A 19,583-nucleotide genomic window follows, 5' to 3' on the forward strand; every position below is an offset into this window, starting at 1 on the left:
AGCGTCGCCGTCACCCGAAAAAGTCCGTTTTTTTTTTTTTTTTTCTTCGGCCCTGAGGAAAAATCAAAAATCAAGCTCCATTGTGATTTGCATTTCATCTCCATACAAAACTCACTCTTTTCCCCAGAATTTCTCCTCATTTCAATCTTTTCAGACAAGCAATTTTCGTGTTTCTCTGGATTGAGGATTCGCCAGTGAATTAATCCGGTCCTCAATCCTTTTCTTCCTCCCATCGGTTTTTGGTCTGTCGCATACTTACTCAACCTCGAGAAGCTCCAATGGCGACAGAAAATGCAGATTCGCAAGTCTCCAAGGGTACATATTCTGTTCTTGTGCCCTGAAAAATTTGAGTAGGCTGATCAATGTCATCCAGAGACCCCTCAATCGCAGCCCGTCGAGAAGGTGAATGATGAAAATCGCGCGGACGAAGGAACGGACAACAATGCTGGAGGTACTTTCACACGAGCAAGAAACGCAACATGACAGTGGATTGACTGCGTTTAGGCGTGTTTCAGATCACTGTGAAACTCCCTCACGAGCCCTACACCATCCAGGTGATGGTAAGCCTCTCAAGCTCCGTCCACGTGTAGTGCGCCTGTCGCAGTTCTGATTGTCGCAACAATATAGGTATCCAGCCAAGAGCAGGTCCAGGATCTTCGGCAATCAATCGTGGAGCTTCCGGGAACCTTCCAGTACACCTGCTTCCACCTCGAATTCCAGGGCCAACGGATCAATGACTATATCGAGTTGTCGGAGGTCAAGGGCCTCCAGGCCGGCTCTGAGATCACCTTGGTCGAAGATCCGTATACCGAGAAGGAGGCTCGAATGCATGTGATCCGGATTCGGGAACTGATCGGTGCCGCTGGGGATCGTTCGGATCTTCTGCAGGGCATCTCGGCCGGGTTATCCCTCCATGACTCGGTAGCCAATGAAGAGAGCACGGACAAGAGCGCTCCGGTCAAAGAGCACCCCCTGGTGGGATACCATCCAAATGACCCAGGCTCTTTGAATGCCATTTTGCCGAGAGATCAGAGCCCACCTCCGAAGACGGTCAAGTCACTTTCGCTTTCCCCGTGGAACCCACCGCCATACCACTTGCGTCAGAAAGGCCATCTTCTATACCTGCAAGTCACCACAAATGAGGGCGAACAACACCATATCACAGCCCACGTCTCGGGTTTCTATGTCAATAAATCCTCCAACACTAAATTCGACCCTTCTCCTCGTCAAGCCCCCAAGAACTTCAGCGCGCACTCCCTTCTGACACTGCTCTCTCAGCTGTCGCCTTCTTTCGACAGCACATTCCGTGCGCTGCAAGAATCGAACAGTAAGCGAGACTTGCTGACCACCTTCCCGTTTCAGAATGCCATGCCCAGCAACCCTTGGCTGGTTTCTCCGACGGCGGCTTCCCCAAATGCTCACCAGCCTGATATTGCGCGGTCCCAAGAAAATCTCCTGATCTCGGGTGTGGACAACTCGGAGAGTCTTCGCGACTGGAACGAGGAATTCCAAACTACGAGAGAACTTCCTCGTGAAGGAGTCCAGGACCGAGTGTTCCGGGAGCGACTTACTTCGAAGCTCTTTGCTGACTACAATGACGCCGCGACACGCGGTGCCATCCTGGTAGCCAGAGGCGAGGTTGCTCCCCTGAACCCAACAGAGGAACGGGATGCTCAGATTTTTGTGTATAACAACATCTTCTACTCCTTTGGTGCCGACGGAGTGGGCACCTTTGCTTCCGAAGGCGGCGACGAGGCGGCTCGCGTGGCTGTTGGCAAAGATGTGCAAGGAATCAAGGCCGTCAATCAGCTGGATATCCCAGGCCTTTATACGCCCGGTACCGTCGTGGTAGACTACCTCGGGAAACGCATAGTTGGCCAAAGCATTGTCCCCGGTATCTTCAAGCAGAGAGAGCCCGGCGAGCACCAAATTGACTATGGTGGTGTGGAGGGCAAGGATGTTGTGGCGGTGCATCCTGATTTCGTCCCTGTGTTTGAGAAACTCTCCAAAGCCTTGCGGATAAAGAAACATCCCGTGTGGGATAAGGATGGCAAGCGTCATGACCTTGAAGGAAGCGTGGAGACCAAAGGCCTGTTGGGCACCGATGGTCGTAAATACGTCCTGGATCTCTATAGAATCACACCTCTAGATGTTTCCTGGTTCGAGGACGAGGGCAGCGATAACTATCTGCATCGCATGTCTACGCTGCGCTTGGAACTGGTGGAATCCTACTGGAGATACAAGATGGGTCAATACGTCCGGGAGGAAGTCGAGAAGCGGCGAAGCAAGAGGGCGCAGGAACGCGCCGCGGCCGAAAATGGTGAGAAGTATGAGTCGGCTGAGAACGAGGAGAAGAAGGAGACGTCCGCAGACAACGCCGAAGAGGATCAGGACAGAATTGACGTCTCCAATTTCCACCTCGCCCTCAACCCCGACGTCTTTAGTGGCCAAGTTCCTCAGACGGACGAGGAGAAGGAGGAGTGGGCGAAGGATGAGCAGGAAGTCCGCGCGGCCTGTGACTACTTGAGGAACAAGGTCATGCCGGAGTTGATTCAAGATCTCCATGACGGCGATGTTGGATTCCCCATGGATGGACAGTCACTCACTCAGCTCCTCCACAAGCGTGGAATCAACATTCGATACCTGGGACGCTTGGCTAAAATGGCACACGAGAAAGGTCACCGTCTGCAGGCCCTCACGGTTCTCATCGTCCAGGAGATGATCGCTCGAGCCTTCAAACACATCGCGAATCGTTACTTGCGCCCTCTACCTCCGCCGTTCGCTACGTCCTGCATTGCGCATTTGCTCAACTGCCTACTAGGCACGGAGGTCAATGCGGAGCCGAAGGCGGAAATTGACGACTCATTGCGGGCGATCTACCCGGAGGCGAATCTCGATTTCGAATCTGTCACCCCAGCCTCGCTCAGTGCGGAGATTGAGAAGCAGGTTAAGATTCGATATCGATATGACCTCCCGTCTGGCTGGACGAATTCCCTGAGACACTTGCAGTTGCTGCGCGATATCTCGCTCAAGCTTGGCCTTCAAATTTGTGCGCGCGATTTTGCCTTCACCAAGGCTGCTCTGCAAACCCAGGAACCCGCAGCCCTTAACGGCGTCAACGGGACTGGTCATGAGGAGTCGGCGAGTAAAAAGAAGAAGAAGAAGGCTACTGAGGGCTCGTGTCCGTCGCGAGGAGCCTCTCCTAAGCCGGTGACCACCTTCGTACCGGATGATATTGTCAATATCGTGCCAGTGGTCAAGGACGCTGCCCCCCGTAGTGCTCTGGCTGAGGAGGCCTTGGAGGCGGGACGAATTTCTCTGATGCAGAATCAGAAGCAGCTTGGCCAGGAGCTCATTCTGGAGTCGTTGTCTTTGCACGAGCAGATCTACGGTATACTGCATCCCGAGGTCGCTAAGCTCTACCACCAGCTCTCTATGCTTTATTATCAGTCCGATGACAAGGAGGCCGCGGTGGAGCTTGCCCGCAAAGCTGTCATTGTAACGGAACGCACTTTGGGCGTCGACTCGGCGGACACGATCTTGAGTTATCTGAACCTCAGTCTGTTCGAGCACGCGTCCGGCAACACCAAGACGGGCTTGATCTATGTCCGGCACGCTATGGAACTTTGGAAGATCATCTACGGGCCCAACCACCCAGATTCTATCACCACCATGAACAATGCTGCTGTGATGTTGCAGCATCTGAAGCAGTACTCGGACTCCCGGAAGTGGTTCGAGTATTCCCTGACTGTCTGCGAGGAACTGTTTGGAAGGCAGTCGGTCAACACTGCTACTATTCTCTTCCAGCTCGCCCAGGCTCTTGCGCTGGACCAGGATTCCAAGGCCGCGGTGAACCGCATGCGGGATGCCTACACCATCTTCCTCAACGAGCTTGGGCCGGATGATCGCAACACGAAGGAGGCCGAGACCTGGCTTGAGCAATTGACTCAGAATGCTGTTTCAATTGCGAAGCATGCCAAGGATATCCAAGCCCGGCGACTGCGCCGGGCCAATCTCAGCACTCGCGTGTCCCTAGGGACCAGGCCACAGCCTCAAGTTGGGCAATCTGCCCAAGGGGCGAAGGGCGGCAATGCAACCGAACCTTCCGGCCATATCGATAACCGGAGCATTGACGAGCTGCTCAAGTTCATCGAAGGCGACTCCAGCAGCCAGCGGCCGAAGCAGAAAAAGCGCGGCACCGCGAATCCCAAGCTCCGAGGCAGCAAGAAGTCGTCTTCCTAAGGGCACATATATGCAACATTCTCAGATCTTGTAAAAAAACGGAGCCCCTCTTCTTTGTTCTTTTCTCCTGTGTGTTAACACTGACTTTTTGTGTTGACTTCCAACCTTCCCATAACTTGATTTGATTCTCGTTGGATGGGATTCTAGGGTTGAATGCACGGATACAGTGTACAAATGCCCAAGTCTATGTGAACATCTCTACTCCATTTGGCAGCTGAAGTTTTTGGGCGTTGTTCTGGGTATTAGATGATGGACTGATGAAGCAATGGAATGTGACGATTGTGGGTCAACGCATGTTCCCTGTACCATTGGCGGTGATGTATGTACTTGTATATCGGAATAGCTGCAGCTCCCTGCTCATGAAAAGTTTATCTCTACGATCAGTTCTCCAACGTACAAGGCCTGGTGGAATGAATTACCCTTAAAGGTCGGGCTAGGGTTAAGGGCGGTTCAAAGATGCTGCGCCACAATGACAAGCCACAGGATTCAGGACATTGGCTATCGGCGCCGACGGGTACTTACCTATGCTGTGGGCCCCGTGGCGCATGAATGTAAACAACCGTTTTGTTTTGATATTTAGGTTTACTCTACTCCAGACTCCAGCTTCTCCGACGAATTGCATGTGCATTTGCTGTATCATACACAATCGCCAGTGGCCATGTCCTTCTACACATGCATCGATATCGATTCATCGGTTTAGGGGCCGGGTTAATTCAGAGCATAGTTAATTTCTGTTTGACTAACAATCGGTCTCCTGGCCCGTCATGATAAAGGGAGTTCTAATATCGCTGCAGACTTGAAGTGTCCATATAGAACAGCCTAAAAGGCCTGAAGAGCAATTGGAGACTAATCGGTGTCGTGGCCGACAATGGACGATTTCCATGCGACCGCAAAATGGGCTAACCGAGTGCTACGCCCGCTGAACTCTCTCTACCACCGACTCGAGAAATACCGCAAAAGTCAGGTCGTCGACGCATCTCAGCAAAGGACACCACCAGATGCGAGCCACGAAAATTCCCTTTCCGTCACGAATATTGCGTCGGCTATGCGGAGGGACCAGGATCTTGACCTGTCAGACTCGGAATGCAGCGATCGAGACCCGCTATGGCTTCCAAGGCAGCCCGAGAAACGGCGTATCAAACATAAATATGTTGAGCGTGGGGAAAAAGGTCGAGGCAGGCGTCGAACACGATCGATTCTGCGCAGCCCCGAGGTGTTGAAGACGTTGCCTGGGGCGATCGAGATCGCAACGCCGTTGATTACGGGCAAGTCGAGGGACAGAGCGGAGGTATTGGTCGAGACACAGAACTCTGATTTTCAGCTACAGCGGAGAGAGCATGGAACGACTTCGAGATCGCGCAGAGGATCATCCAGAAAGTCGCGGTTCCCGCAGCCGGATCCTCTCTGGAAAGCGACATTGGACTCGGAGAATGATGCCACCTACGTTGACATTATCAGGCGTCTTGACACTCTGTTTCTGAATTTCTTGGAAAAGACCCGAACGTCGGATGCGCAATGTCCGCGATCTGCGGGGGGTAGTCGGTCCCTTCTCTCAACTGTGATGCGCCGTCTGCCGGATTTTATAGCGGAAGAGCAAAGACTACAGGATGAGCTGGAGGAGGAGGATGTCGACATGGCCGATGCTTATTTTACGGAACTGGAGGCAGCTTATGGTTCGAGTACAAAAGGATGGCAACCACTGCGTGAGGCTGTCCGTTCACAAGGGATTTCTCTAGTTCAAGATATGATGCAGAAACAGATGATTACCAAGCCCTCTTCATTGGCTTTGATAGGGCGGTGCATCAAAGAAGGCGAGAATGACGCGGCGGAGAAGCTTCTGTCACACCAGCTGGGAAAGATAGCGGATTACAACCACCCCGACGCGTTCGAGCCATGGCGATCGACCCAATCAGCACACGATCCTATCAGGCTGTTGCATGCATACTGGAAGCAATCCGGGCGTGACGCTTATGTCTTCGATGAATTGGCAACGCTGATTTCCCGCGGTGCTTTGCCCCCGGAATGGATGGTCACAACTCCCTGGAGACCTTGCATGACCTCTGCAACAAACGCCGTGTCAAATGATGGCAGTGAGTCCGCGTCAGCCACCCGTCTTCTTGAAGCAGTGGTTCTCTCTGCATGCGGCATTTGCAATGACGCTAGAAACCGAAGCTCGTCCAATCCGGCTGTGGGAGCTCGACAGACAAGGGTCTCCAAATCTGCAGCATATGCTCAGCGCTTGGTGGGCTGTCCTTTGTACGTCCAAAACGCCCTGAGCAACTTGGTAGCTAGTATCATTGTTGCCCTCTGTGGGATGCACTTCGTACGCGCTACGGAAGCCGTCCCAGGAGGCAGGGAGTTCAGTGTACGAATGATGAGATTCCTAGACCGGATGGCTGATGTCATTCAGAAGAATCTCCGACTCGACCTGTGCCAGTCAGAGGAGGATATTCCGCCGCCACATATGCAACGCAGGGGTTATGTCTTTGTGGGCCATTACCTGATGCGCTGTGGTCGGGACCGACGGAAGTTGTTTGACGCTGGCTGCAACGCGATCCTGATGGACCACCTAGAGCCGTTCTTTGGGATGGTTTGTCAAGCTCCCAGTATGGTCCGGGAAATATCGACTGTTGCGGTTGATGTCATTCGATGCTGCGAGAAAGGTGAACGAGATCAATGTCGGCGTGCACGACATCTTTGCAGTGCTCTGATCAAGTTCTATGACCTGGATCTGAAAAATATCGCTCTGTTCTTGGGCAAGATAGCCGTCGAAGTCGCTCTGGAGTCTGCGGAGACTAGCCAGGATCCCGAGGATCATGCATGGGCCGCGGATATTCAAGAGATATTACAGAATGAGCAAAAGCGGCTCGCTCAACGGGAATCCGGACACATCAAAACGCCCTCTACGGATCTATCCTTGCAGCCTTTTCGCTGGGAGGAGAGTATTGGCGAGTGGATCGCGAAAACGCCCTTGGACCAGACGAAAAATGCCCAGCGCAGGAAAATTATGAAGCCCATGGTGGTTATCCCGATGCGACGGCATTCAGCAACAAGCAGCACCATCACCGACAAGTCGGCTTCATCATCAGTGGATGGCGCATCCAGTATCAGTTCATTAGACTCTTCTCCTCCGCGATCGAGTGTCAGAAGGGTGAGGTTCGATGATGGCCATGAAGGGCCCCCACTGAGAAAACGAGTTCGATACTCTTATCACGGGACGACCGAGCAGTCGACCGCGGCATCACTAAACCACCAGAAAGCAGCATCGACGCGTGTAGCCGACCACCGGCGCGGGGTGCCTCCCCTGAAATGTCAAAGCCATGATGACGACTCCCAAAGCGAAAGCGACGACGACTTGTCGGAAAACCCCGCTCATGCGTCCATTCATGGATTCCAGAGATCTTCAGACAGTGAATCGTCCGACTCGCTCTGTATGGAGAACAACCACATTCCTGGGAAGAATCCGCATGCGCGTACTACCTTTCATCGGCGACGGCGCCAGACCGTGCACCCAACGATCCGTCCTGGTCGACCGCCGAAACAGCAACCCATGGTGGCGGTTGTAACCCGTTCACGGTCAGCTGGAGCGAGACCGGTAGTCAAGAGACCCGAGGGTAGCGTCCTGTTGGACGGCGTCCCTTGCTCTGACGATAGCGACGATGAGTTAAGCTTTTTATGAAGGGTCGTTTAGTTCGGAAAATGGCGCCACGTTACTTTCATTCTCATTCAACGTTCAATTGTAATAACCAATTTGGGCTTGGGCAGAGACTAACTTGAAGGTGTGGTTTTCTGGTCGTGGGATGGACGGTACATAATGTATCCCAACAGCTCATTTTCTATGTAACCCATGATACCCAATGCTGCAAGCAGATTGTGGACAGTTGCATGACGGAATCACGAGGTAACGATAGCGGTGTCATGTATCCTACCACCGTTACCACCATGTGCAAGACTCTCTAAGTCAGTAAACGAGAATGATGTGTCAATGGAGAGATGCCAACACCGAGGCTCGAGACCTGACAGCTCGCAGGGCCCATGACGTGGACATGCCCAATTCAATCGATATTCACGAGGCATGCAGTACATCGCGCATTCATCGTCAATCTTGACGAACATAACCTTAAGAAGATGGGCGATTTTGCAGCAGCAGGTGCTTCGGATGATCTCATTCATCATCGGAGCAATTTGGCCAGATGTCGATGCGTCGGATGTACTTATCAGTCGGCGGATTCTTGGCCTCACCCTGTGGATATCATCTCCGCACTGTGAGCGGTGTTGGGCTTTGTCCGACTTGCTTTGAGCTTGACGCGATAAGGCCAATCTTCAACCCAGCCCCAAAGCCCCGATCCGTGATGGGAGATTCAAGTTGCTCATCGGGAGATTCCGTTCCTCGGCAGAGAGAGAAGGGAGGTGAGCAGATTTTGGAATGGAGCGTGGCTGCCTGAGGCAGAAAATGGGTTTCGCAATGGCCAGGTTCAGGTTTCGGCTGCCCGCTGTCTGGGCCCTCTGGGGAGGCTAAGGCCAATCAACCCCAGTCCCTGGCGCGATCTGCCCCGAGTCAAGACTTGGTACGAGGTTTCGTGAGGTGTGATTGGTCATGAAATTCCACTCTTGAAACGCATCTCAGATCGTCCCTTTGTGAAAGACCCTTGCAGTGGGCAGCGTGGCAAACCACCAGGAAAAAAAAAACTATGGAAGAAGAATGCGACTTTGCACTGAGAAAAAAAAGACCGTTCGACGGTTCGAGGTCGTATCAGGCGTATCAGAGCATGGCTTCGGGATGATCAAAGTTTTCGAGTCGCTTACGTACGCTGTAGATTTTATTTCTTTTCCCTTTTTGAAGGCCTTCAATGACTGTAACCACAATGGTCGATTGACAATTGACAAACTTCAACGTGAGAAGCTTCTTCTTTCTGTCGCTCCTTACTCATCCATTGTGAGAACAATCCCTATTGTCCAGGCCGTGTTGGCCGGTACATTTTGTCTTCCCCGCGTGGACGGGGTCCACTGCTTTCGTTCCTTTCACTTCTCTTCTCACGCCCTCGTGGACACAAAGGGTTGAGGTTCTGATCTCGGACTGTGTCCGCGAGGCTGCACGATTTTACTGTCCGCGAGCCGGCCTTGGGACGGGATTGGATTTTTCTTTTTTATATCTCTGTTCTTCGTGATAATCCAATCCTATCACGCTCCTTTGATTGTCGCAGTTCCTGCATTCCGACGAATGGTGTGGACATTTCATTCTTTTTTCAACCAAAGTTGACAGCAGACGACAACGCGGGTCGTTCCTGTGTCAGGTCATATTTGTTAGCCTGAACAGACTGCGAACCAGCTGCTGGCCAGCCTAGCACTGTCATCGTAGCCGCCATGGCGGGAGGTCCTGTTTATGCGGCAGCGCAGTCAGCGCAGGGCGGCGGCCACAATGGCGGCGGGGGAGGAGGCCACGGTGGTGAAGAAGGACCGCCGCAAGGAATGTATGGCGACTATATCCTGATGGCGTTGGCCGGAGCCGTAGCCCTATACTTCGCCTGGGCCATGTCCCTCAGGGTCCACGCACACATACGTCGTCTTTTCGGGCTCCTCAACGAGAAGCAGCGCTATTTTGCCCGACCCGATCACCGCATGGCCTGGTTCAAGAGGAACGTCGTGGATGCGCCGCTCTTCCGCGTTCGGCACAACCGCGAGTTCCAGCTGTCGAGTGCAATCAACATGGGCACTCTGCCCACTCGATTCCAGTCCCTCGTCCTGGTAGGGCTTCTGGCCACGAACGCTGCGCTGTGCCTGCATGGTATCCCCTTCAGCCGGGGCATGGACGCATTCGCGTCTCCGCTGCTCAGTCGGACGGGGATTCTGTCCGTGGTGAACACCATTCCCCTCGTGATCCTTGCAGGTCGTAACAACCCTCTGATCCCTCTATTGGGGTTGTCGTTCGATTGTTGGAATTTATTCCACCGCTGGCTTGGCCGGATCGCGGCCTTCGAGGCTGCCGGTCACATGGCAATTTGGATGGCTTACAAAGTTCATCGGTCTGGATGGGCGGCTGTTGGTCAGTCCATAACACACAGCACGAAAATCATGACTGGCTTTGTGGTACGTGGATGTTGTCTCCAGTGCGGGCTTATATTACTCAGACTGACAGCGCTGTGACTCTAGGCTGTATGTTGTTTTGTTGGCATGTCTTTGTTGGCGTCCTCGCCGCTGAGACATGCCTTTTATGAAACTTTTCTGCACATCCATATCGGTGCAGCCTTGACAGCTTTTATCTTCCTCTGGATTCATTTGAAAGGCTCCCCGGCACGGGACTACTTGCTGGCAACATTGATCCTGTGGGGAGCAGAGGTATGTTTCTTCGTTGTTCACTTGCCGTCGTCGGGTCTTGTTCCCAGCTGACGCAAAGATAGCGATTCGCACGGCTCTTCCGCCAAGTATACCGAAACCTCTTCAAAGGGCGAACTCGCGCAACGGTCGAGATTCTTCCAGGTGAAGCCATGAGGATCACACTCACCCTTGCTCGGCCGTGGAGGCATCGTCCCGGTCAGCATCTCTACCTTTACATTCCTTCCGTCTCTTGGTGGATGTCCCATCCCTTCAGCGTGGCGTGGAGTCAACCTGAAGAAGTGATTACCGACGAGAAGGGCTTGGTGATGACACAGCAGGACGTTCAAACCCTGCAAAAGGATACAATATCTCTCCTGGTCCGCCGTAGAACTGGTTTCACGGACACGCTCTACAAGCGTGCTAACAAGGCCGAGGGGAAGCGCATCTCCTTTTTCGCCATTGCTGAAGGGCCCTATGGCGGCATCCATGACCTTGACTCCTACGGCACAGTCGTGCTCTTCGCCGGCGGTGTCGGGATCACTCACCACATCCCCTTCATCCACCATTTGGTGGAAGGCTACGCGGAGGGTCTCGTCGCCGCCCGTCGGGTGACGCTGGTGTGGACCCTCCAGTCTCCCGAGCATCTGGAGTGGATTCGACCTTGGATCATACAAGTTCTTGCCTTGAATCGACGACGTGAGGTTCTTCGAATCATGCTATTCATCACCCGCCCAAGAAACGCCAGAGAAGTCCAGAGCCCGAGCGCCACCGTGCAAATGTTCCCTGGCCGACCGAATGTCGGCACCATCCTAGACATGGAAATCGAACAGCAAATTGGCACGATGGCGGTCCTGGTCTGCGGTACTGGCAGCCTCAGTGATGATGTCCGACGCGCATGCCGTCAGCGCCAGTCGATCAGCAACATTGACTTTCTCGAAGAGGCCTTCTCATGGTAAACAGATCTATGATGGTATCCCTACGTGGATTTATGTTTGTTGTATATAGAATCAAGCTCTGATGATGACAAAATCATATGCCGCTCTTGAATCGTTGGCGGTGGAAAGCACGATACCACCGCAGGTTGAACTTGATGAGCGTCCGCAAATGATCGGGTCGCGGATACATCGAGAATTACGAGTAAGTAGGGTTTACTTTCCTGAAACGGACTAGCGCAGCCGATTCTGCATGCAGTGCCATGCACTCTGGAAATAGGTTAAGGTTACCCCCCCACAGTAGGCGGTATGTCACGTGGCGTAAAATTGACCGTGGAATTGCATTTGTCTCGTCGCCACCTCAACTAGTACTTTGTACTCGAAGCTGCCGTTCGACTTGTCAACATCTCAGCAGCAGCTTTCGAAATCATGTCGTGGCGTAATCAAGGAGGAGTTACGGGATCCAACAACATCCCGTTGGGAAAGCGACGCTTTGGAGGTGACGACGAAGGCTCGAGAGACACGAAAGATTCAAAAGATGCGAACTCGGACGAGGTTACTCGCGGCCGAAGCCCTGTTCGAGGTGTGTTTTCCCCAATTCTAAGACTCTGGTTCCGATTCAAATGCTGACGTCTCTGTTTCGACAGCTGATCCACCTGCGGATGGCGTGAAGCGGCGCAAGAAGCGCAACCGCTGGGGTGATGCTCAGGAGAACAAAGCCGCTGGGCTGATGGGCCTGCCGACGATGATCATGGCCAACTTCACTAACGAGCAGCTCGAGGCGTACGCGTTGCATCTTCGTATCGAAGAGATCAGCCAGAAGCTTCGGATCAACGACGTCGTGCCGGCGGATGGAGACAGGTATGTTAAGTGCATGCGAACTCTGTTATCTCCGATGTCATCTAATATTTCCGCGGTATAGGTCCCCTTCGCCTCCACCGCAGTACGACAACTTCGGACGCCGTGTAAACACGAGAGAATACCGTTACCGCAAGCGCCTGGAAGATGAGCGCCACAAGCTGGTGGAAAAGGCGATGAAGATGATCCCCAACTACCACCCTCCAGCTGACTACAGGCGTCCAACAAAGCTCCAGGAGAAGGTCTACGTGCCTGTGAATGACTATCCAGAGATCAATTTCAGTATGATCACTAACCCTCTAACCTTTTTGATCATGTTCATTTTGCCCTGCATCACTGTCGTTGCTCGATTCGAGCTCGAGAAACATCTTGGCATCATGATGTTTCCGATCGATTCTGGCTAACCCGTTACTGACCTTTTTTTCTGCCTTTTCGTGCTTTTTTATTGTTGCCCCAACTTAGCAGGAACAGATGACTAACACTTAGCTTTTTTTCTCGTTCTAAAGTTGGCTTACTGATCGGACCTCGTGGAAACACTCTCAAGAAGATGGAAGCCGAGTCCGGAGCCAAAATCGCGATCCGTGGCAAAGGCTCTGTCAAGGAAGGAAAAGGTCGATCTGACGCCGCTCACTCTAGCAACCAGGAAGAAGATCTCCACTGCTTGATCATGGCAGACAGTGAGGAGAAGGTCCAAAAGGCTAAGCAGTTGGTTCACAACGTGATCGAAACGGTATGTTCTGAGGTCACTTTAGATTGTTGTTCATGATTGATACTGACACTCTTCAGGCCGCCTCGATTCCCGAAGGCCAGAACGAACTCAAGCGGAACCAGCTTCGAGAACTTGCTGCCCTTAACGGTACTCTGCGTGACGACGAGAATCAGGCTTGTCAGAACTGTAAGCTCGAACTTCGAATGGATCGAATGGCAAGAATTGGTTACTAACCAGCATCAGGCGGGCAAATTGGTCATCGGAAGTATGACTGCCCTGAACAGCGCAATTACACCGCCAACATCATTTGCCGTGGCTGTGGTAATGCTGGTCACATCGTTCGCGACTGTCCTGATCGCCAGCGCGGCGCTGATTGGCGTAACGGCTACGGTGGTCGCGGCGGTAATCGAGCAATTGGGGGCGGTGATGCTGTTGACCGTGAGATGGAGGTATGTTATGCGGTATTGTTGTCAGGTTTTTCTTGTGCTAACTCAGTTCACAGCAACTCATGCAAGAATTGTCTGGTGGCGCTCCAGCTAACGGCGAAGCTCCTCGTCGGATTGAGGGCGGACCAGACAAGGATGACTACAAGCCTTGGCAGCGCCCACCGCCGCCAGTGTCTGATGTGGCACCCTGGCAGCAGCGAAATCGCGACCGTGGGTATGATGATTCATCCGTTCCGCCGTGGCAGCAAAATCGTGATAGCTATGGCTATGGTTCGTATGGTGGCTACGGCGCTCCTGGAGCTTCTCCGGGAACTGCTCCTGGAGCTGCTCCTTGGCATCAGCAACCTCCTCCTCCTCCACCGCCGGGTGGGCAGCCTGCCTATGGCTTTGGCGCATACCCCGGCATGCCACCGCCGCCGCCTGCTCCAGGCGCTCCTGGAGCTGCTCCGTGGCATCAGCAACCTCCTCCACCCCCACCACCGGGTGAGGGGCCGCCGCCTCCGGTAAGTACAAGGCGTCTGCAAATGGCTTGATTGCACAGCTGTTGACGAGTATCCTAGCCCCCGAGTGATCTTCCTCCACCGCCGCCGCCGCCAGCGCCGCCGGCGTAAAAGATCAAGGGTTGGCTGAGTCCTTTTCTGGTTAGGTTGAGACGTCGGGACCCACTTATCATTGAGTTCAGCTGCAGGAGTTTTTTCGTGCCTTTTTTCTTTTTTTTTTTTTTTTTTTCCTCTAATTGGTTTCTTTTGAATGCTCTTGTAACTAGGCGTAGGAAATAACATCATCTGTTCATTTTTCTACGGTCCTGCTGCACAGTTCATATGATCCAGGTTGTCTTACTCGTGTAGAAAAGTCTAGATATTTACTTGGTGAGGGTTCTCCAGAATTTTCGAAGCTCGATATTATCCGACGATGGGAAGATCATTAAGGATGGAGTTCTGCCCGGGCAGTCGAGTCCCCGGGCTTGGCACAACTTGTAGCCAATCAGCGCTCCCGTTGCCGTCATCTTTCGAAGACGACCGGGTTTGTACCTGGTCTCTGATGCGGTAATAAATCGCTGGTACTGAGAGACAAGCTGCAGAATGGCTAGTGAGCGATTCGCATCATATGAATATAAATATACCCTATTGACCGCCGTCCTAGGGTCTATCCTCTCGTGTTTTGTTTTTTCCCATACGAATTCGCCTCTGGCAAACTCTCACGCCACCCGCTGGACCAACTTCTAAAGGTACTGTCTAGAGGTACCGGGTACTTGGACAGCTTCACTCACGGTAGTCCCCTGCATTGCAGGTAACACAGCATGGCCGTGCTGGAAGAGTCTCAACATACTCCGTCGGGCTCGATTGGCCCAGATGAAAAGGACAGGTCCTTGCGCTCGTCGTCCAGCTTCCAGTCTGCAACAACGCCCAATGGTGCACATGGAGTTGCCACCAGCAATAGCAATGGCACGACTCCAGCGTCGCGTCAGCGTGAGAGAAAGAGCTCGGCCTCAGGGCAACGACCACCTAGCGCGTCGGTGCGCTCGTCCAAGAAAGATGGCCGCCGTCATCATCGCCGGCCATCGGCTGCAAGCGGTCATGGCCAGGAAGGACCAGCTACCGGCCGAAGAGCCAGCACTACTTCTACATCCAGCGCGCGCTGGTGGAGGATACGGTTGTTCCGGGGCATGATCAATGATCTCAAGCGGCGCCTGCCGTACTACTGGAGTGACTGGAAGGATGCCTGGGACTATCGAGTGGTGCCGGCGACGGTGTACATGTACTTTGCCAAGTATGTTTCTTCTCTGATCGCATGGTTGACTGCATGTAAAGTGATGGCACGCGCTGACTCTTCAACAACAGCATCCTTCCAGCGCTTGCCTTCTCGCTGGACATGTTTGAGAAGACTAATGAAAGTTACGGTGTCAACGAGGTCCTGCTGGCCTCGGTCTTGGGAGCTGTGATCTTCTCGCTCTTTGCTGCGCAGCCGTTGGTCATTGTGGGAGTGACCGGTCAGTACCATCCTCTCGCCTTGAACCGGTTTGCCCGTGCTTGGGGCGGACATCTAATCTGGAACAAGGTCCGATCACTGTCTTCAATTATACGGTGTATGACATCATTACGCCCAGGGGCACGAATTATCTCGCTTTTATGTTCTGGATCGGACTGTAAGTTGGAATGTATACCGAAACGCTGACTGTGCCGCTGACTGTTGGAAGATGGTCGCTGGTTTTCCATTGGATCCTGGCCATCACCAATTCTTGTAATGCGCTCACCTACGTGACGCGGTTCTCCTGCGACATCTTTGGGTTCTACGTCGCATTCATCTACATCCAGAAAGGAATTCAAGTTCTCACCCGTCAATGGGACATGGCCGGGGAGACATCCGCGTGGCTTAGCATTGTCGTTGCGCTCCTGGTCCTGATGAGTGCCTACGTGTGTGGCATGATCGGCGACAGCAGTCTCTTCCAGCACTATGTCCGAAAGTTTATCGAGGATTACGGCACGCCGCTGACACTCGTTTTCTTCACTGGGTTTGTGCACTACGGCCACATGAAGGATGTCCATGTTGAGACCTTGCCCACCTCGAAGGCCTTCTTCCCCACCCAAGATCGGAGCTGGCTGGTCGATCTGTGGAATATCAGCGTTGGCGATATCTTCCTGGCGATTCCCTTTGCAATCTTGCTGACTATTCTATTCTGGTTTGATCATAATGGTAAGAACCTGTCACCAAGACTGTCTTCCTCTGCCGCTAACCAGATCCAGTCTCGTCCCTCATTGCACAAGGAACGGAATTCCCTCTGCGCAAGCCCGCAGGTTTCCACTGGGATATCTTCCTTCTTGGCCTGACTACCGGTATTGCTGGACTGCTCGGGCTTCCCTTCCCGAACGGTCTGATTCCGCAGGCACCCTTCCATACCAGCTCGCTGTGCGTAACCCGTCAAGTGCCCGACCCCGATGATCACAACAAGGGCAAGACTATCCGCGTCACCGACCACGTCGTCGAGCAGCGGGTCAGCAATCTCGCCCAAGGTCTCCTTACTCTTGGCACGATGACTGGCCCGCTGCTCGTCGTTCTGCACCTGATCCCTCAGGGTGTTCTCGCGGGCCTCTTCCTCATCATGGGCGTCCAGGCACTCCAAACCAACGGTATCACGCAGAAACTCGTCTTTCTGGCGCAGGACCGGAAATTCACTCCGGAATCAAACCGTCTCAAGCGCCTGGACCGGCGCATGGCAATCTGGGCTTTTGTTGCCCTGGAACTGATCGGGTTCGGCGCCACTTTTGCCATCACCCAGACCATCGCCGCCATCGGCTTCCCGGTCTTCATCTTCCTCTTGATCCCCATCCGCTCGTTCCTGATGCCGCGCTGGTTCACGCAGGAGGAGCTGTCCGCCCTCGACGCCCCGACCGCTAGTCCATTCACCATGGAGAGTGTGGGAGGAACATACGGCTATGACTCCTCGTACTACAACAGATCCGGTGTCTTGAATAACCACCATGATTCCGGATCCGAGTCTGTCGTGGAGGATGACCTCGAGCGCGGCGAGGTGCACCAGCTGCATTCGATGCCGTCACTAGCGATGATGAGACGACGAAGTACCACGAGCCGCTGAATGGTCTAGTTGTCTCTTTTTGCTTTGTCTTTGTTTAATTGGCGGACGACAATCAAGATTACAGTCAGTACAGTCACATGGTTCTGGTCTACAATTAGGTTTCATCTAATCACGTGGCATGGGGTGATGAATCACTTTTGGGCACGACACTAATACAGAAGATCCAAGGATTTTAGATGATGTTAAACAGGAGAGAGAGAGAAGAAAAAAAAAAGCTTCTATCTAGGTAGTTATTATTTAATCCAATCCATCAATCAAACTTGGGCACTTCATACATGTCAGGCAAATCTATCGCGCAGTTAGTAATCATAGTGTCTCGATTGAACCATCAACTCACCCTGATGGTTGGCCATGATGTATTTCCTCGTATGGACAATCTCATGGTCCAGTTCCGTGAGCAGCTCATGTTGCTTTGCTCGGACCTTTGAATTTACGTGGGCACCACCTTTGATGGCGGCCTTGGCGACGTGAAAGCGGGAGGTCTCGTTGACCAGCATCATGTCGAAGGGGGTAGTGGTACTTCCTTCTTCGACATAGCCTGCGACTGAGACGCGTTCCAGGTTCCGTCGCCCAAAGAGCAAGCTCATCAGCTCACCGGGGTAGCCGTGGTAGTTGAAGTGCACGGCGCGGTCCTCGGTGAAGAGCGAGTTGAAGGTGTCCTCGGAAAAAGCATGCGGGTGGCGCCCTTCCGTCTTGAGAATGAGCAAGTCGGTGACGTTGATGACACGCACACGCAGCTCCGGCACACGCTCACGCAGCAGCCGCGCCGCGCAGATGACTTCGAAGGTCAGCTCCGGGCCGATGCCGACCAGCACGACGTCCGGGTCAAGCCCTTCGTCCGTGCTGGCGAAGCGGAAGATGGACGCTCCCGCCCGGCAGTGCCGCTCTGCCTCTTCGGGGTCGAGATACACCTGCGTCGGCTGCTTTGAGCCCACCATCAGATTCACGTAGTTTTTCGACTTCAGGCAGTGGTGGATTGTGCTCAGGAAGGTGTTTGCGTCTGGAGGGAGGTATACGCGTGCGACGGTCGGTTTCAGCTTGAGCACCGCGCCGATGAAGGACGGGTTTTGGTGCGAGAAGCCGTTGTGCTCCTGCCGCGTCCAGGTGCTGGTCTCGATGTAGTTGAAGCTGGAGATGTCGCTGTGCCAGCTTGTTTCTCGTGCCTATGCCTGGTAAGCCTTTTTTCTCATTCGGGCAGTACTATTGACTCGGGTGATAAGTGATAATTACCATCTTGTTGAACTTGCTGTATTGCACCATCATCGTATGAATGATGCCGAGGAAGCTCTCGTATGACGGAAAGATACCCGTCCGCCCCGTCAGCGTATAGCCCTGCATAAAGGCCTGGCATGTATGCTCGCTCAGGATTTCAATCACCCGTCCTCCGCGATCCTTGGAGAACTGATCCCACTGGAACGTGCGGTTCGTATTCTTCAGCGACGCATCCAGCTTATTGCTTTCCAGCTCGTCTGGCGAAAACAAGCGCACCGTATGCGGATTCTTCTTGAACACTTCATCGATGAACTGCCCCGTCACCTTCATCGAGCTGACCTCCGTGCCCTTTTGCACCGCAAGCTCTCGCCAATTGGGCAGGTCGAGCGGGTAGTGCACGCAATAGGACTCGGGCCGTTGCCCAAGCTTCTTCTTGTCCTTGAGTGGGATGATGGATGTCACCTCGTCGACGACGTAGCCATCTTCCGTGAAGAGCTCGTGGGGTGCGTACGAGGCAAGCCAGTCCTGCAGCGCCTGGAGCTCCTCCTTGTCCTTCCTCGCCTTGGGGAGAGGGACTTGGTGAGAGTTGAAGGAGCCTTCGATGAATTGGCCGTGGACTTTCTTCGGACCGGTCCAACCCTGTCATTTCGTCAATGCGTCCCATTCATTTCGAGATCCAAGTCGTCGAACCAAGGGTTATGCCCACCTTTGGCGTTCTCACAATCAACATTGGCCACCTCGGCTTGGTGATTGGATTGCCTTCCCGGGCGGCCTTTTGGATCTTCTTGATCTCCGCAATAGCCCAGACCATCGAACAATGCAGATCCGCATCAATATTGTCGAGGTCTTCTACGAAGCGCGGCTGGTATCCATACCCGGCAAACAGTGCAGTCAGCTCTCTGTCATCCATGCAGCCAAAGATGGTCCGCTGGCTGATCTTGAACCCATTCAAATGCAGGATGGGGAGCACGGCCCCGGACTCTTTGGGATCGATATATTTGTACCCGTGCCAGGCTCTGGAATTAACACATCATCAGCATTGAACCCTGCAGTTGGTCTTCAAAAAGAAAACTCGGCGTACGTTGCCGTGGGACCAGTTTCCGCCTCGCCATCACCAACCACACAGGCCACGATAAGATCCGGGTTGTCCATAACGGCACCAAAGGACACTCCCAGCGCGTAACCGAGCTCACCACCTTCATGAATGGCACCGGGTGTTTCTGCATTGATGTGACTGCCTGGTAATCAGCTTCGAACTACGCCCGAAATCTACA

At 53.4% G+C, this 19,583-nt stretch overlaps 5 protein-coding genes across 5 annotated transcripts; all 5 read left to right on the top strand.

Moving 5' to 3' along the window:
* Positions 1-278: 278 nt before the first annotated feature.
* Positions 279-4,242, top strand: VTN31DRAFT_5535 (uncharacterized protein; the record flags this gene model as incomplete). Its single annotated transcript, XM_069406045.1, has 4 exons — positions 279-315; positions 374-451; positions 505-560; positions 628-4,242. 4 exons carry the CDS (start codon positions 279-281, stop codon positions 4,240-4,242), a joined length of 3,786 nt encoding a protein of 1,261 aa, XP_069259692.1.
* An 868-nt stretch (positions 4,243-5,110) lies between these two features.
* Positions 5,111-7,921, top strand: VTN31DRAFT_5536 (uncharacterized protein; the record flags this gene model as incomplete). Its single annotated transcript, XM_069406046.1, has 1 exon — positions 5,111-7,921. One exon carries the CDS (start codon positions 5,111-5,113, stop codon positions 7,919-7,921), a length of 2,811 nt encoding a protein of 936 aa, XP_069259693.1.
* A 1,685-nt stretch (positions 7,922-9,606) lies between these two features.
* On the top strand, positions 9,607-11,513 carry VTN31DRAFT_5537 (uncharacterized protein; the record flags this gene model as incomplete). The annotated part of the gene is made up of 3 exons (XM_069406047.1): positions 9,607-10,329; positions 10,393-10,578; positions 10,641-11,513. 3 exons carry the CDS (start codon positions 9,607-9,609, stop codon positions 11,511-11,513), a joined length of 1,782 nt encoding a protein of 593 aa, XP_069259694.1.
* Positions 11,514-11,918: 405 nt separating this feature from the next.
* Positions 11,919-14,113, top strand: VTN31DRAFT_5538 (uncharacterized protein; the record flags this gene model as incomplete). The annotated part of the gene is made up of 8 exons (XM_069406048.1): positions 11,919-12,072; positions 12,137-12,350; positions 12,412-12,629; positions 12,854-13,077; positions 13,134-13,242; positions 13,300-13,505; positions 13,559-14,005; positions 14,063-14,113. The coding sequence occupies 8 exons, from the start codon at positions 11,919-11,921 to the stop codon at positions 14,111-14,113; spliced, it is 1,623 nt and encodes a 540-aa protein (XP_069259695.1).
* A 689-nt stretch (positions 14,114-14,802) lies between these two features.
* On the top strand, positions 14,803-17,097 carry VTN31DRAFT_5539 (uncharacterized protein; the record flags this gene model as incomplete). The annotated part of the gene is made up of 5 exons (XM_069406049.1): positions 14,803-15,272; positions 15,344-15,492; positions 15,561-15,648; positions 15,700-16,196; positions 16,247-17,097. 5 exons carry the CDS (start codon positions 14,803-14,805, stop codon positions 17,095-17,097), a joined length of 2,055 nt encoding a protein of 684 aa, XP_069259696.1.
* Between the last annotated feature and the right edge of the window lie 2,486 nt (positions 17,098-19,583).

The sequence above is a fragment of the Thermomyces dupontii genome (genome assembly GCF_041956625.1).
Source record: "Thermomyces dupontii strain NRRL 2155 unplaced genomic scaffold VTN31scaffold_5, whole genome shotgun sequence".
NCBI classification, from domain to species: Eukaryota; Fungi; Ascomycota; class Eurotiomycetes; order Eurotiales; family Trichocomaceae; genus Thermomyces; species Thermomyces dupontii.